At 51.6% G+C, this 17,582-nt stretch overlaps 1 protein-coding gene and 1 long non-coding RNA gene across 2 annotated transcripts; one reads left to right on the plus strand and one right to left on the minus strand.

Moving 5' to 3' along the window:
- Positions 1–5,486: 5,486 nt before the first annotated feature.
- LOC135307180 (uncharacterized) lies at positions 5,487–8,107 on the plus strand. The gene is made up of 5 exons (XM_064431805.1): positions 5,487–5,568; positions 5,680–5,772; positions 6,420–6,545; positions 6,909–7,059; positions 7,200–8,107. The coding sequence occupies exons 2-5, from the start codon at positions 5,682–5,684 to the stop codon at positions 7,561–7,563; spliced, it is 732 nt and encodes a 243-aa protein (XP_064287875.1). The 5' UTR covers positions 5,487–5,568; positions 5,680–5,681; the 3' UTR covers positions 7,564–8,107.
- Positions 8,108–9,443: 1,336 nt separating this feature from the next.
- LOC135307181 (uncharacterized) lies at positions 9,444–11,928 on the minus strand. The gene is made up of 3 exons (XR_010367901.1): positions 11,859–11,928; positions 11,245–11,331; positions 9,444–9,756 (listed from the first exon to the last, which is right to left on the minus strand). It is a non-coding gene; the product is annotated as an uncharacterized LOC135307181 (long non-coding RNA).
- Positions 11,929–17,582: the final 5,654 nt, after the last annotated feature.

The raw sequence follows: 17,582 nt of genomic DNA on the forward strand, positions 1-17,582 counted from the left end.
TTGCCTGGTGTGGCTGTTTCTGTTGGGGTAGAATGCACAGAGCTGGGAGCAGGGCTGGGGCTGTGACAGGAGCTCTGAGAAACTTGCACTGCAGTGCAGGAGCTGCTTGTGCCACCTCAGCCTGCTTTCCCAGCAGTGGCCGTTCACAAAGCTTTCCTGCACCAGCACGGGGACACGCTGGCTAGCAGTGACATGCAGAAACTTCTCTGGGAGCTCATTTGGGATGCTGCCCTGAATCAGGAAGGTCTGGGCAGAGAGGGAAAGATGTTCTGCGAGGGATGGCTGTCCAGCAGTGAGCACATCAAGAGACCCGAGGTGGTGACTTAGGTCGTGGCAGTCCCTCCCCGAAGAGCTTCAAGAGAGGAGCATCAAGGAGCAGAAAGCTGGAGCCGGGCTGTGTGAGAGGGGAAGGAATGTCCTATCAATCACAGAAGCCTTCTTAAAAATTAGATGGATAACAGCGACTATAATTATAATAAAAATTACAGTCTTGTCGCACGCAGTATGGGAAAAAAGCCCAGAGCTGGGATAGAACAGAGAACTTTTGTGGAGGATTTTGTGAACAGCTAGCTAGTTGACAAAGGTCACACTGATATAATACCGTTAGTTAAGCAAGAAGGAGATGAGGATAGGAGTCAGCGGACAGTGTCCAAACCTGGCAAGGGCACTGAGCCCTTGGTGCAACATCAGGATGGGGGAGAGGATGGTTAGTTAGAAATATGAAGAAAAGATGTGGACAGCTGCAACATAGTAGCCACAAGAATGCTAAGGTAGGTGTAGTTAGTTGATAAGTAACTAACCAATAATGAGCTCACCTTTTGCAATATGTATTGGCCTCATTAACACCAATATAAATGTATGTGCCTACCAATAAAGTTTTGAGATTTGCTGATCACTCATATTGAGTGCCGCATTTCTTCCGCCGATTACCACAAACTTTGATGTGATCTTTTGCTTGAGCGAGTGTGGCAGATGCAGGCTCATTTATTCCTGTTTTTGGACTTGACTTAACTTTTAGTTCAGGGAGATTAAGACTCAGGCAATATAGATGGGGGTATTTCCTGCTGGATTTCTCAAGTGATGGAATGTAGGAAGGCCTTCCAGGTGGAAAGAAGTGACGGAGTGCCTGTCTCAGATGAAGAAAGCGAGGCACTGCAAGAAACCAGCATGCCAGGGAACTGCTGTCCTGGGCTCACGAGTCCGACTGACGGTGGTCCTGCAGGCCTTTGCCCATGCCTGCTCCAGCTGGGCCATCTGCAGCCAAAGCTGGAGGTGTGAGTGCAGCAAAGCTGCTGTCCAAGGAACGCAGCACAGCTGCTGTTGAGGCTGACTGTTGCCTGCAGTGTGTGGGGAGGATATTGCCGGCAGCAATTGCCAGAGAGATGCTTGAAGGCATCTCTGGACAGTGGGCTTTTGGGGGGGTCCTTCTACTTCTTGCTCGGGCGGTAAAGACTGTCCCAAGACAATGCTCTTCCCTTTGAAGTGATGAAGAGGAACCACTGAGCTCCTCACCCTTGTTCCTCTCCTCTGCTCTCCACAGCAGCTCCAGCTGCGCCTCTGCGCTGTCTCTCATGGGCCTCTCTGAGATAGCAGCAGCTCTGAGATAGCCACCTCCTGAGAGGGCAGCCCAAGGCTCTGTTCAGAAGAGAGCTGTGCCTCAAGCCTTGAAGCGAGCCTCACAAACTCTTCTCATATAGACACCCACACTTGCAGCCTTCCAGATGCACAACTGAGAGCTGTGGGACATATGCACGCTCATGCCCTGCAGTGCCCTTTCTGAAATGCCTCGGCTGCTTCTGAGGGAGCTGACATGCCACTGCAGCAGCAAAAGAGCTCTGGATTCAATGGGGTCCGGCAAAAAGCGTGCCTGGCATTTGCCTTGTGTGTTGCTCTGTCCAGTGGCCAGTGCCTTGGTTTGCCACCTCATCCCTGCTCTCTGCCACTGGGGCCGGGAGGGGCGGGCCCGGGGCTGTGGGGCTGTGCCGGCCCCGCTTCCCGGGCCGCAGCTCCAGCTGCCGCCGCTGCCTGGGAGCGGCCCCGCTCCGGCGTGAGGGCCGAGGCGCCGGTGTCGGGCCCCATTGGCCGCTGTCGTGCCGCCGCAGGAGAGCTCCCCGCCGTGTCCCGGCTGCAGAGAGCGGCTGCCGGGACGGTTCGCCTGGGAGTCTGAAGCAAGCATGGCCCAGGGAGCGGAGCCGAGAAATAGAGACCGAAGAGAAAGGGGCAGGAAGCAGAACGGAGAGACAACGGGAGCAAAAGAGGGCCAGGGAACGGGGCCGGAGCTGCGGGAAGGGGCAGCAGGGACAGAGGAAGAGACGCAGAATGAGCAGGAGGGAGCAGGAGAGAGCGAACGCTGGGCTGGGGCGGGATGGAGACTGTTGAAGAAGCTTTGCAGGGACAACAAAATAGAGAGCGAGTGGCAAAGAACAGGGCTATAGCGGGCAAGCAAGGGACTGGCAAGTGGCTAGAGCAACACACAAGGAGAAGCCCAGGGGCAGTTTTTGTATGCACTCCAGTAAACCCCGAGGTGTTTTCCTGCTGCAGTGGTCGCTGCCAGCCAGCGGCAGCAGCTGGGGCTGAGGCCCGGCAAGCGGGGCCGGCACAGCCCCGCAGCCCCGTGCCCGCCCCTCAGGGCCCCGTGCGCAATGGCGGCAGCAGGGGACGAGGAGGCCGCGGGCTGCGGGCAGCGCTGCCGCCCCGCCGGGCCACACGCCGCGGGCGGCTTCAGCAGCAGCACAGGAGCTCTGGGGACACTGGTGCTTGTTATGAATAGAAAATTTTATTTTTTTTTAAGTTTCAGAGTTAAAAAAACCAAGCCAGACCGAGTCAGACTCCTTTGGTTTCGCTGCCGAAGAAAAGCCTTTTATCACCCGTTGATGGCAGGTGATTAACTGATCGTTTCCCTGATGGTGGCCGTATGCCAAGAAGATACCAAGGGAAACCCTCCAGGGTAAAGAGAATGGGCAGTGACACCAGAGACAACATGCAAATAAGAAATGCAGTGCACCCTGGGTTTTTACAGTTTTACAGTTTTTACAGGAAAAAAACCCCTAAAATCACGAGCCAGCAAGTGACTTAAGTGGTCTAAGAATGGGAGCATAGTCCCGTACCTGTTTGGACCTTTTTATTTTCTCACCCTAACCTCAAAAGAAACTGATTAAAGAGACCCCCCGGGTTTGTAAACAAAACAAACCAAGGACTCCACGACTCTCCCGTGAGGACAGAGTCCCCAGCTCTGTCTGCAGACCAGTGGACAAAACTGCATCATCCTCCTCCTTCGTGCCACGCCTGGGAGCAGCGGCGGCGAGGGCGCAACCCGTCGATTTCTCCCCACCTGAGCTGATTCTTCTTAATAAAGGCATTAAAAAGGAGAAAGATCTCCTGCCCATTTATTTCAGGTGCCACAGCTGGTGACGGGCCGCCGAGCAGCACAGTGGCGCGGAGCGCGGTAAGGGAGAGCCTGGGCGTGTGGCCCCTTAAGGAAAAAAGGAGGGCCGTGTTCATCGGTGCCTCCCCTGGGGCAGGAATGGAGGGCCCGAGATGGCGCTCAGAGCCAAGGCCGAGGCAGCTGGGCAGCCTGCCTGGGTCCTACGTAGGAAGGAGATGTCACCAAGACACCCTCCAGCCTGCTCTGGCCCTCTGCTCATTATGGGCTGCGGCCTTCACGGTGGGCAGTGATGTGTGCTTGATTCCAGAGGATGCCATGGGCCGAGTTTCTGCAGCTTGTCAGCTGCATAGGACTCTTACGAGCCTTGGAGAGAGACCCGAGGGGTGGAAATCTGTCAGTGCCTCTTTGCTTGCAGCTGGAAACACCTGGGGCTTAAGTGGTGCTTCAGGGACAACCGTACCAAAGGTGCTCTAGAAGGCTGTCCAAGAGCTTCTGAGCGTAGGTTGCCTGGCACACATAAGTCATGCATATTTATTTGCCAGAAGAGCTGCTCGGCTAAAAGGCCAGCAGTGTTACCTGATATCTGCAGCAACCAAGACATTTGTGTGTGTCCCGTGGCGGTGCCTGATGGTGTCCGAGGACAAGGCAGAGGGAGCTCAGGGGCTCTGGATGACTGCTTGAGGGATCTGGGGCACATGTGGTATTTACTTCCGCCACGTGCAGTGAGCCAGACCCAGGAAGGCTCTAGAGGTGAATAGGCGGCAGCCCGGTGTTCCCAGCAACAGTGTGGGAGTTTGACCGTGGGTTACTCTACAGGACAGCAGGCCTGATGGTGGCACATGGGCTACATCTGCCTGAAAGGGAAAAAGGCTCTTGGCTCCAGAGTTAGCAGGGCTCCTTGAGAGAGCTTTAAGTAGCATTGGAAGTGGAAAAGGGAGTAAACCAGGCTGACGGGGGAGATGCGTCAGCACTGCACAGCCATGTTTGGGTGACAGTGGAGGATGGAAGCAGTGCTGCCATCAAAGGTCATGAAAGTGTAGCAGAAGTCATGGGAAAAGCAGGTTTTTGCCACAATTCTTTCAGACAAAAATACTACCAAAGAAACACTCTTGAATTTGGGCTTTTTACAGCAGCCTTCATCCAGGTCTTCTTCTAGGGAATTTCTGAGGAATAAGACATGAGTGCCTCTGCATTCCCATGCACAATGCTGCCTCCAAAATACTCCAGCCCTTCTCCATTTGGCTCCTTCCATTCCTGTGCAGAAGAAGGAAATTCAGTAGAGGGGAGGTGCAGGAATTCACAGGCAACGTGGGCGTACATTGGGGCCTTCACAGCCATCACTTTGTTCTGAGGTCACAGAGCTCTGTTTGATGTCAGGTTCCAGAGCCCCACTGTGCTCTTCAGTGCTTGCTCTGGGCAACACTGCAGCAGCAGCAGCAGCAGCAGCAGCAGCAGCAGCAGCAGCAGCAGCAGCAGCAGCAGCAGCAGAGTGTTGCTAGCAGGGGGGATCATGGTCCTGAGCCGCTACCTCCTGCTGCTCTTTCTCGTGGCCCTGCCAGCCCAGAATGCCCAGAGTGCTCCAGCAGCTGGGCAGGGAGCAGGTAGGCAGGCAGGGGCCAGCACACAGCCCTGGCTGGCAGCAGCGGGGCCGGGAGCAGGGATGGCTGAGCCAAGAAGGCAGCACGGGGCAGGCAGAGGGGCAGAGGCTCCAGGGGAGGTGTGAGGGGCTGCAGCTGCTTTAGGGTGCAGCATGGAGAGAGCTTCCTAAGGAGCAAGGATGTGGGGAGGGTCGGGTCAGGCCCGGAAGCTCAGCACCAGTTCTCCAGCACTCAGCAGTGGCTGTCCGTCCCTCCGCTCTGGTTGTCCAGCCTTCTGGCCCGGCTCCAGGGCTGACCCGCACACAGATCATGTGGGCACGCCACGGCTTTTCCCTTCATGTGGGAGCTGCCAGTTCAGGGTCCCAAGGGTAGCCAGACCCCCCTGCAGCTGTGAGGATGCAGACCTGCTTGAGCGTGCCCTATCAGTGCCTTCCACATCCAGGCCTTGAGGTGTGCCCATGAGGGCAGTGCACGTGATGGTAACTTCTTGTGGGTGTTTGGTTGTAGTTGTGGACACAGAGAGTGCTCTTTCAGGCCCTGAGCGAGGGGCAGATACCGTGCTGACTCCGAGCTGGTACCTCAAGCGTGAGTAGTCAGTCTGTCCTGCCTTCACAAAAAGGAGCGCCCCTTTTCCCTGTTTTATTCACGAGAAAAATACCGTCATAGGTTAACGTGCTTTTGTAAATCTGACAATAGGGATGAAGGATGACAAGGTTCCTGAAGAGTTCCCTGAAGGATTGCCGGATGTTCCAGAGGAGCTCCTGGCAGCCTTGCATGAAGCCCCATCTGGTTAGTATATCCCACTCTGTTAACCCTGGCAGCCGGGAAGCTGAGCTTTTGCTTCCTGTAGGCATGTGCTGTATCCTGGACAGGCAGAAGCACTCAGTCAGAGTCCTGCTGCAGGCCCACTCCATTTCACAGCTCCTGCAGGGAGCCCTAGAGATGGTCCAGCACAGCCTCCGCTCGCAGCTGTTCTTCCAGATGACTGCCAGGGGCTTCTCCAGCTGCTGCTGCAGTTGCAGCATTCCTGGCCAGGGCTGCTCTGTGCAGACATTGGCATCCAGATGTTGGGCAAAGGCCAGTGCTGAATTTGGGTTCGCCACACGCTCAGCACAGCATGGAGGCAGCAATGACATCAGAGCAAGCCTTGGCTGCCCCTTGCAAAGCTCAGGCTCAGGGACGGGTTGAAGCTGGAGTCCAAGGGTGAGGGGGAACCTGAAGGTACTCCTTCTGTGGGTCATTTGGTTAAGTCTTGGCTGGTTTGGGTCTGCACTTCTTGTTGCACTGCAGAAAATCCAGCTGTCGATTCCTTCTGTCTTGAGGGGGACAGCGGCCTCGTCAGCGCCGCTTGCCGGAATGCCCAGGCCATGGTACCGTGCTTGTGCTGAGGGGCAGTGGCTTCTGGTTAATGTGTGCAATGTTTTGTTTTTCTGAAGAGACAGATTCTGAGACTGTGCCGGAGACCTTAGCTGTGGAAGAAAGTGACAGTGTGCCAGGCTCACATGAAAAAAGAGAACCAACAGAGGACACCAGGACACTTGCTGAGCCTGAGGAATATTCAGGTGAGTGCTTGCTAGATGCTGTCTTGGGCAAAGAGCAGAATTTCTGCTGTATCCCTGCAGTGCTCTCCATGGGTGAATTGCAGGTGCCCAGCACGCAGCCCGGGCCTGCAGCCCGGAGGAGTAGATGGGGCAGTGCTGCTCCCTGGCACACACTGGGCTCTTGTGCATGAGAGCTTGATGGGATCCCTCTTGGTCCCTGATGCTAAGACACCAGAGCCAGAGGAAGCCATCTCTGAAGACAACATCAGATGTCAGTTCTGATCCACTAGCAGTGCCAGTCCTTGGGCAGCTGAAGCACACTGTGGGGTTATGCCTAGTGCAGAGCACAAACGCTGACTCTTGCATTGTCTCTTCTCCTGCCAGGGTCATCCGGTGGGCAAAAAGCCGAGACTGCTGGACACTGTGACCCGAGCAAGTACTACATCCTAGTAGGGACAGTAGCAGCCTCAGCTTTGCTTCTGCTTGGGGCAGTGTCTGGCTATCTAGTCATGCATCAGCTGCTGAAGAGAGACAGGTGAGTTATTAATTGCTGCCATTGGCAAGGAAGTCTTTGCAGCATGCAGGAGCGCCCAGGCGGCTCCTAGCAGGGCTCTGAGGAAACTGTGCTCCAAATTCCTATCTGTGAGGAGTCTTCTTGGAAATCTGTTTCTACAGGAGGAGCCAGGAGGACAAAGAGGCAACAGGACAGGACTGGGACTCTTCCTGGGAAAGCTGTGGTCAGCCTAGAGGTGAAGCAGAGTCAGGAGAAGGAGCGGGAAGCAGCGAGAGAGCCCAAGGCAACGGGTTCAGGGACAGCTGCCGCCTGTTTCCTGAGCTCTTTGCAGCAGAGCTCGCCCAGCTGTACAAGAACATGAGCGCAGACCCGTCACCTCTGCCCACCTGCTCCTTCTGTGCTCTGGCTGACAACGCCTCTTCACGGGACCACTGGATTTCCCTGGAGTCACCTCAGCCCACAGCATCCTCTTGGCCCTCCTACCAATACCTGCAGGACTACTATCTGTTAGAGGATGAAGATTAGTGATAGTGATAGATGGTTAGTGATAGTGATAGCCATAAATAGTGATAGTGGTAGTGATTCTTTTAGTGATAGTGATAGGGACACTTGATATTAGAGGGTGGTGGTTGTTTTAATGATAGTGATAGTTAATATTAGAGGATAGTGATGGTTTTAATGATAGCGTTAGTTAATATTAGGGGATAGTGATTGTTTCAATGATAGCGTTACTTGATATTAGAGGAGGGTGATTGTATTAGTGATAGTGATAGTCATAAATAGTGATAGTGGTAGTGATTCTTTTAGTGCTAGTGATAGGGATACTTGATATTAGAGGGTGGTGGTTGTTTTAATGATAGTGATAGTTAATATTAGAGGATAGTGATTGTTTTAATGATAGCGTTATTTGATATTAGAGGACAATGATTGTATTAGCGATAGTGATAGTTAATATTGGAGGATGGTGATTGTTTTTGTGATAGTGGTACATTTAGTGATAGTGATACTTGGTATTAGCAGACAATGATTGTTTTCTTGATCTTGATAAATAAATATTTTTCCAAAAGCAGTAAGTTCTTGCCTGGTGTGGCTGTTTCTGTTGGGGTAGAATGCACAGAGCTGGGAGCAGGGCTGGGGCTGTGACAGGAGCTCTGAGAAACTTGCACTGCAGTGCAGGAGCTGCTTGTGCCACCTCAGCCTGCTTTCCCAGCAGTGGCCGTTCACAAAGCTTTCCTGCACCAGCACGGGGACACGCTGGCTAGCAGTGACATGCAGAAACTTCTCTGGGAGCTCATTTGGGATGCTGCCCTGAATCAGGAAGGTCTGGGCAGAGAGGGAAAGATGTTCTGCGAGGGATGGCTGTCCAGCAGTGAGCACATCAAGAGACCCGAGGTGGTGACTTAGGTCGTGGCAGTCCCTCCCCGAAGAGCTTCAAGAGAGGAGCATCAAGGAGCAGAAAGCTGGAGCCGGGCTGTGTGAGAGGGGAAGGAATGTCCTATCAATCACAGAAGCCTTCTTAAAAATTAGATGGATAACAGCGACTATAATTATAATAAAAATTACAGTCTTGTCGCACGCAGTATGGGAAAAAAGCCCAGAGCTGGAATAGAACAGAGAACTTTTGTGGAGGATTTTGTGAACAGCTAGCTAGTTGACAAAGGTCACACTGATATAATACCGTTAGTTAAGCAAGAAGGAGATGAGGATAGGAGTCAGCGGTCAATGTCCAAACCTGGCAAGGGCACTGTGCCCTTGGTGCAACATCAGGATGGGGGAGAGGATGGTTAGTTAGAAATATGAAGAAAAGATGTGGACAGCTGCAACATAGTAGCCACAAGCATGCTAAGGTAGGCGTAGTTAGCTGATAAGTAACTAACCAATAATGAGCTCACCTTTTGCAATATGTATTGGCCTCATTAACACCAATATAAATGTATGTGCCTATCAATAAAGTTTTGAGATTTGCTGATCACTGCTATTGAGTGCCGCATTTTTTCCGCCGATTACCACAGGCCTCAACCCACTACTTTTATCCCAGCAAGTACAGTGAGACAAGAGCACTCCTTTAGATCCAATGCATTGAATTCAGCAAAGCCTCCCCAGCCACTCCCAGCTGAGATGTTCAGGAATCAAAGGAGGAAGCTCCACCATGATTTCATTGGCAGTAATGGGGACACGCCTCTGGAAGTGCTGCCAGCTGAGCCAGGGGCTGGGCCTGGGGGGGACTCATGTGCCCCCATTGCTCTCTCAGGGCAAATGCCGTGTGTGCATCACCAAGGAAATGTAATGAACACTGCCTCGGGGATTTCATACAGACAGAAAGGCCAAATGGAGCAAACTTTGGTTTAATGATAAAAACAGATTGTGTCTCAACAAAGACAAAATGTAAAAAGTTGAAGCATAGAAACACCAAACACCAAACATTTATTGCTAAATCTAACACTACTAATACATCTTTAATAATAGTTATATATCTTATATATATCTTAGCTAATAAACAGAGGGATTCCTATCATGTAAACTAATAGAAGAATAAACAATCCTAAAAACTTGAAAAACAATCTTATTTCTATCTAGTCCTGCAGACGCATAACTCTTGCTAGCCTGGGGCAAATGCAGGGCTAATTTGGCCTTTTCTTCTTGGGGAGAGGCTGTGCATCCTTGCGTGGGCGATGTCTTCTCCTGTGCTTGTTCCTCTCCTTGATGGTTTCAAACTCCCTGGAAGACAGGAAACAAACCATCAATTGTTAACTCCATACACACCATTAAGCCAAGTGCCGAGATCTCCCTTTTTGGATGAATTTCCATCTTTTCAGGCTGTGACAAATTGGTAAAGTGATCAGCACCATGAGTCTGATCTTGCTGGTTTCAATTCTTTGAAATGTCTTCCTCCTTTTGCTTCATCCTAGGTTTAATTGGATCAGCAGCATCAAAGCAAGCTTTGATGCATGTGTTCCTGTTTGTATGAACTGTGTCTTGTTGGGGCATGGCAAGGTTTCACTGGGAATGCTGGGTTTGAACGAAGCTGTTTGGGTTCCAAGTGGGCTGTAAGCTTGAGCAGGGCTGCCAGGGGCGATCCTGCAAGTGGCCTCAGCTTGCCCTGTGGTGCCTTTGGAAAGGGTCAGCGTGCTTTAGGCCAAAGGGGCAGCTGGGAGCAGAAGGAGGAGGAGCTTGCGCACCGTTGGCACTGCCCGCACGGAAAGGGGCCTCCCGCCGGCTGGGGCGGCTGGCGCGGTTGGCAGCAGGGACACTCCGCGCTGCCAGCCCACTTGCGGCTTCTCTTCCCTGTCTCCCCAGTCTCCTTCCTGGGAGGGCTTTTCCTCCTCTTCCGTTTGCCCGCAGTCTGGGAATCAAAGAATCCTTACTTATGCTTCCTTCCTTCCTTTTAGAAAGCTGGAATTCACAGCATCCACTCCAAAAATCTATTGGCCTAAGCAAATTCTTCCAAACCCCAAAGAGCTGAGAAAAGGGCTGGATATGGCAGTGGGCTGCGGCAGGCTGCCAACCATGGAGGTTGGAGGAAAATACTCCCCTTTACCACAGCTCTAAGGGGGTGGGATAAATACGTGGCTATCCATAGTTCTACATGTCTGATTTCTACCTCTCTGCCTAACATCTATTTATCTCTGGTTTTCCTCCCCACATGTCTAGGGCGTGGCTTTTACATTCAGTCACACTAGTGAAGACACATGATTACCCATTTTCTCCTACCCAAAATAATCTCTCTCTCTCCCTCTCTCTGTCTCTCTCTGTGAAGCAAATTGCTCTCTGCCAGTAAGGAAAGTATTAAAGGTGCCATGGCACTGGCAGCTCCTTTTTGGGGATACGCTGGGGTGCTACAAAAGATCTCTAAAATTTGGCAGCATCTCCATGAAGGCAGCCCAGATGGCTGATGTTAGCAAGCAGTGGGGAATGAAAGGTGTGATTGGAATCTGAGGGTGCCAGCCCTTGAGAAACCGATTTGTAGAGAGTCAAAGCCCATTTTGATGGTGGTGCTGCTTTGTTGGGTCAAAGTTGTGCTCCACAATTCCGTATTTCAGGGCAGCAGCATAACAAAAGTCTGGGCAGCACCTGCTGCGCCTCTCCCAGTGCGTGGGACCAAGGGAGCCTGGCAAAGCGGCGTCTGGTGTGGCTTACCAGCAGGGTTTGTGCCCTTCTGCCAGTTTCTTGACCCTGCTGGCATGTCTGGATTTTCTTCCCACTCACCTGAGCAAGAGTGCTGCTGGCAAGTTTCTGCTCTTTTTTCCAGCAGTAGTAGTACTCCACACACTGTGCCACAGTCTTACTCGGGATCTGTTGTGAAGAGCAAAAGAAGGAATCTGAAACAGCCGTCCTGTAGGGTGCATTGGAGAACAATGAGAATACAGAGTAAAGTAGGAATTAAAGTCACGGAGAAAATTGAGGAGGGTGCAAAATGAAATGAATATGCAGGAGTCAGAGAGGCATTATGCAATGTAATAAACCGAGTATTGTGCTACGTGGTGCCACATGTAATGCACAGATCAACATCAAGTCCCTCTAGCAGAGTTCTTTGCCCCGTTCACTGCAGTTATCCCAGCACAAGGTGTTGTGGAAGCAGCAGCATATATGGGAGACAAGTCTAACAGAAGAGAGCTTTGTCTTCCAAAACAGCCTGGAGAGAAGGGCTGCAGAGGCCGGATCATCATTTTCACACAGGCCTTCCATGTCCTGTTCTGTGACTACTTTAACAGTTTTGGTACTTGAGAAGAGAGGGACATAGGTGCAGTATTTGGTACCAGCAATAATCAACATGTCCCTTCTGATGATCTGCCAAGGTGAGAAATGTCCTGTGGCTTTACCTGCTTCTGGATGAGATGGAAATCCTTGCCGTAGGTGTGGAAAGCCTTTTGGAAGGCCTCCTTCTCCTCAGGTATCCATCTATCAGAGCCTGGCAAGAAAAAGCAGCAGCTGAATTGATCCCTCTAGCCACTTGAAGCAGATCCCACTGGCTGCCGAAAGCAAGCTGGCGCCAGCCGTCATTCACGTGTGTGCATGTCTGCTCCCTCAGAAGGTGATGAAGACGAGAGCAGGCATTCCCCAGGGAAAAAAGCATGGAAAACAAGTCAAGCTGAAGGAGTAGATGCTGGTGCTTTCCCTGTCCCCAGAGAAGGCGAGATCGTGTGCCAGTTTTAAGCACAACTAATTGAAGCAGAAATGCTTGACACGGCCATTAAGGGCACGGCAACATGTGTCAGTGAAGGAAGAAGCTGGGCTTGGGTTACCTGCATAATGATAATCAGCCAAGGGATGGCCTTGAGCTGTTGGAGGACCCCCTGAGAGCAACATCTCCAGAGCCTCCTGCAAGATGCAAAGGAAAAAGGCTTGAGCTGCCCCACAACACAAAAAAGGAGCCAAACCCCACCAATGCTGCCCTTCAGCCGCTTTGCTTCTTCAGCTGAGGATTCAGGCCACTGGCTCTCATATGGGTCAAAGATTGTGCTTTGCTCCCAGTCCCTCATTTTTGCTGCCCAGCCCTTGGCTCCTGCTCCCCAAGGGTAGCATTTTCCTCTCCAACTCCATGATTTTGCTCCTCCTGCATCCTGAATTGCCTCAGCTGACTGAGGCTTCTGGGAATTGTCCCTCAAAATGTCTTCGAGAACACAGATCTCCAGGAGGTTTTCAAGGCAGCAGGCTGCAGGACCCTGCGGCGCTGCCTCCAGGAGAGATCTTGTCCCTGCTGGAGCCATTTGGGCTCAGCCCTGCCGCAGCTGGACGAGACACAGCAGGCAGCGAGTGCTCTGCTGCTTGTGAACTCCCTTCTTCAAGGAGCAGCCAGGAAAGGCTGTCCCGCTGCCCGGGCCTTATCAATTCCCTGCCCACTCTTGCCCGCGCCCAAACAGCCGCTTCCTACCGGAACGCTGCCGCGAGCCTGGTGCAGGCAGTGCAGGGCGAGCTCCAGCTGAGCTGCTGCCCCGGGAAGGCCACGGGAGCTGGCCATGTCCAACAGTTCTCTGACTGCAAGCACAACAAAAACCCACCCAAAGTCAGCCTTGAGCCAACAAAGGGGAAGGCTTGCCGTACAAGGCAGGAGGGAAAGCACAAGAGCTAAAGCCTGCAGCTTGGAGAGCACGAAAAGGAGAGCAAAGCAAGGGGCAGCTGAAGCAAGGGCCCACCTAGTGCTGCCTCTCCCTTCCATTCAGCTTTTGTCATAAGGAGTGGGGGCCAATCTCCCCTCTTCCAGTGGCACATGCCTCTGACCCATTTGGAGAGCAGCACAGTTGCTCTTTTTCCTGCTCTGCTGCAGAAGCAGAGTATTGTCCTTACGCCTACCACTTCCACAAGGGAAGATGGGCATGACAAGGAGAGAAGCAGAGCCTGCCAAAAGCTGCCTTTTTACCCAAAAATCACCATTTTACATGCCCAACTATCTCAGGAGTTGAAGGAAAGCTAGACAGCTACCTCTGTCTGGTTTTTCCAGGTCAGGGTCGTCTTCCTCCAAGGGCTTCCAGACCAGGGTTGCAGGCTCTTCATCCTCACTTGGCGGCCCGGTCTGCAGCTCAGGGAGCTCGGCCTGAAAGTCACTGCCAACATTGATGTGTCTAGAGGAAGAAGGAGTAGGATGTAAGAAAGGCAAGTGGTCAAGAGACACCTGGCGTGCAGCCACAGCCTTGGACCAATCCCACTGTGACTCTGAAAGAGCAGTTGTCTTGCTCGCCATTCCTCAAGTTTGCTGTCCTTTAACCCTAGGCCAAAACTCACGGCTCAGTGAGGACTCTTGCTTTCCTTTTCATTGTGCCTCTCCTTTCCACCTGAAAGAGATCAAAACAACGCTCCAGATAAAACTCATTCTGCCAAGATGTGTCGGTAGCCCTGCTTCTCATCCTCACCACTGAAAACCCCAAGCTCCTCTGTCCCAGCTCCTCTCCATTAGGTGTCATTGCTGCATTTTTCACTTGGAATTTCTGAGGCAGGTCCCTCTAGCAGTCTGCAGCTTGCTCAAGAAGGAAAGCTGAAGGGCAGGCACTAGAGTGCCTTGAGTCTTGGGGCCAGTGAGAAGAGCCAAGAGGATGCATGGAAGATGCGCTACTGCAGGCTTGGGTTGGATGGAAGGCAAAGGTTCTTCAGCCAGAGGGGGCTTGGGCACTGGACCTGCCTCCCCAGGCAAGGGCTCCCAGCACCAAGGCTGAGAGAGCTCCAAAAGTCTTTGGACACTGCTCTTGGGCACAGGCTGGGATTCTTGAGGTTGTCCTGAGCAGGCCCAGGTGCTGGGCTCCATGATCTTTGGGAGTTCCTTCCAGCCCAGAAAATGCTGTGACACTGTGATTGTGTTCCTGAGAAGCACCACTCAAGAGGGCATCTCACAGCTGCCTCTGACCGTGAGGCAGAGCCAGCCCTACACACATTGAACAACACAGACAAATCTATAGCAATATCTCTCTGGAAAAGAGATGCAAGGCAGTGGGAAAAAATCAAAAAAGCTATGAAAATAGTATGTGTCTGTAAGTGATGTAAGTATGTGAGTATATAGGAATTGCTGAAACCAGATCATTTCTGAGGATGAAAGCCAGTACTGCAGACAAGCCCAGCAAACTGCTTCCATGCTCTGATGGGCAGGCATCCCAGAGGCGAAGTCCCATCCTTCTGGTTTTTCAAGCTTTGCAGGAAGTGTGACCAGAGTGAGGGCGTAGCAGGATTTGTGGACACTGAACCCCTGAACTCCTTCGGAATGACCAGTTGGTTTTGGGGTCACCACAACGTAGTTTTAGGACTTAAATGGGTGCCACGAAGTTTTACACAGGTCACCAGTGGACGAGAATCTGCAAGTGCACCGTGACAGCTCCCTACGTCCTCTATGGAAAGGTGTGTATTTCCCCTGGAGGCAGCATTATTCCTGGAGAAGTTGCAGCCTGCTTTCATGTGCAACCTCGTCTGGGGAAAGTGACCACACACCGTGTCTGTGGTGGTTGGTGGCAGAGCCAGCTGGAGCCTCCTGCCGTTCTGTGAGTGCTTTGGGGGCCCACGGGGATTTTCTTACCTTGCACAGTGCCAAAGTGCTGTGGGGATGCCTGGCAGTAGACGAGGAGATGAGGATGTCGCTGCAGAGGCCAGCTGTGGCGCCGAGTGCAGAAGGTGGCTGCTGAGGGACAGCCAGGAGCAGATGCTGCAGCTGCTGCTCCAGCTGCTCCACCAGTGTTCCACCAATGGCCGCAGGAGCAGCAGACAAGGGCAGTTGCTACAGGCACAGCCCAACATTCCATGCAGAACCCCAGGGGAACCATGGGACAGAAACAGGGATAGGCCACCTTTGCCCCTTCTACTTCTTCTGCTGCAAGTTTGCTCTGAAAACTGAGGAGAAAAGCTCCCCACTGGGGCTTTTCTCCTCAGTCCTCTGGATGGGGAAAAGTAGAGCAGGGACAGCTCTGGCTCTCCTCTTTGCTTCTCTGTAAGGTGCCTGCAGCTGAACAGGCACAGGAGGCTGGCTCTGTCCAAGCGCCCATTCCACATTTCCTGCACTGCAGAACCAGGATGACTGGCTCTCCTCTGGCTCTGAGAGGAGCTTGCAAATTGTTCTGTGCAGAACCAAGTGCAAAGCTTTCTGTCCAAGTGGCGGCATTCATCCTGCCCCCTTTCTCAATTGTCTGGTGCCCAATAATGTCACTTGATGTTTTCCCTCCTTTGGCCTGCTGAGCTGTCTCTCACCTCAACACTCCTTCCCTGAAACTTGGAGAAACGGGATGTTTCTCAGGAGAGCCGATGGGGACACACACACTGGGGCAGTGCACCAGCATTGCTGTAGTCAACAGGTCATGCAGAATTTCTAGGTCTCTCTTCCAGCTCCCTTGAAGAAGGGAGAATGTTCGTCTCTAATACTCTGGCATTCCTTTAAGGAAGGAACACCAAGAGAACGAACGGCTTTTCAACATGAACGGCTTTCGCCTTTGTTTGAATACTTAGATATGGTAAAACCCAGCCACTTGTACTGCTTCCCTGCCTAAGGTTATAGTAAAACAAATCTTGCTTCCTTCCCAGCAGACATCTTCCACACATATGCCCCCAACCTGCTGGGAAAACATCTGGAACAAGGCCCACTGCAATGCAGATACTTTGTAGGCTCCAGATCCCACCTGCACTGGCTCCAGCAGGCAAGAGCAAGCTTTGGTCGCTTCCCAGAAGCAGCCTGGCCATTCCCCCCTGCCTCGCCCCCTCGCCATCCTCCACAGCCCCTGCTGCCAAAGCCTTGCTAGGCAGAGCCATTTGCTGGGCTCGGTAAAAGAGTGACTTGGATTCTTCTTTGGTGCAAATACCAAAGCTGTGAGAAGTGAGAGGATCAGGTTCACAGCCGCTCTGCTTTAGCTAAGGACATTACTGGAGGCTCAGAGCCTGGTCCTTTAAAGAGAAACTGAATCTGAGCTACTGGTGTTTTCCTGGTGCATGTGGACATTTATGTTCTACAATCTCAAGATGATCCTGAGGTGTTCTAAAAAGTCTCTTTTCCCCAACTCAGCTGTCGAAAAAGGAGTCAGAAGTCTTCCGTTTTGTTCTCAAGTCTGTTTATTATTTCTTATCTAAAACATTCTCTGTCTGGCTTGCAGAGGTCTGTTCTGTACGTCAGTCTGAGGCACACTGCCCTCCCCCAGGGCTGGTGTTGTCTTTTATACTATAAACTACGTATTCAATATTTACAGTTATTTCCCAATACCTATCACCTGTGTTAGACAGTGACTTTCTACTCTAAACCAATCCCAAAGTGCCACCATCACCAAGAAGATGGAGGCTAGGAAGAAGAACAGGACAATGCCCAAATTCCTCCATCTTGTGCCCCTAGACCCCCATAGTCAAATTCTTCAAAATTCCACCTTTCACCCTGTGGCAACTACTGTTATGCTACTTAAACTTTTGTGACTTGTAATTCTTCATATAAAGTTGGTAATTTGCTCCCATGGGTTGAGATTGAATTCCCAAGTGTCTTTGGCTTCCTGCCAGGGTCTCCAAGCCCCTGACAGGATTTTGAGCCATCCAGGGCATCCAGAGGGATGTCCTGGGTTCTGACAGAAGAAAAGACTACATATGGGACTTATCCTTTATTTGACATGAAACAGTTTTCAACAGAAATCGGGGAAAAAAGCCTTTGAACACATCTTTACTTTGAAGAAAGGTGGCTGCAGCAGCAAATACTTACCACGACAAATAGGCATGAGCTGTCATTCTTTATGTTATTATGTGTGCGTGAAATACTGTCACTAAGCCTCTACAAAACACACAGTACAATGGGAATCTCTATTTAATCTCCTCATCAGTACAACTTATGCTGGATTCTGAGAGACCTATTTAATTACTTTAATGCTTCGACCATTCCTGTGAATGTTCAAAAGCCATTAACCATGGCACTCAGACTCTGGCAGATATTTGGTCTTGAAGGAGAACTTTTTACTGAGTTTTTTCTTATGTCTTTTAAAACACACTGTGATCAGTTAATATCATGAGTTAGAAAGCCATAGCATGTCGAAAAGCACTATTGTAGCAAACATCTATGTAGTCAGAAAACGTCCTTTAGATAAAATCAGAATGTCCAAGGACTCTAT

The sequence above is a fragment of the Passer domesticus genome, chromosome 9 (genome assembly GCF_036417665.1).
Source record: "Passer domesticus isolate bPasDom1 chromosome 9, bPasDom1.hap1, whole genome shotgun sequence".
Lineage (NCBI taxonomy): Eukaryota > Metazoa > Chordata > Aves > Passeriformes > Passeridae > Passer > Passer domesticus.

Excerpts from the sequence above, each read along its gene's own strand:
- LOC135307180 (XM_064431805.1), top strand. The coding sequence starts at position 5,682 with ATGAAGGATGACAAGGTTCCTGAAGAGTTCCCTGAAGGATTGCCGGAT. Across the intron at positions 6,546-6,908 it reads TGAGCCTGAGGAATATTCAG|GGTCATCCGGTGGGCAAAAA; the intron begins GTGAGTGCTTGC and ends TTCTCCTGCCAG. Across the intron at positions 7,060-7,199 it reads CAGCTGCTGAAGAGAGACAG|GAGGAGCCAGGAGGACAAAG; the intron begins GTGAGTTATTAA and ends CTGTTTCTACAG.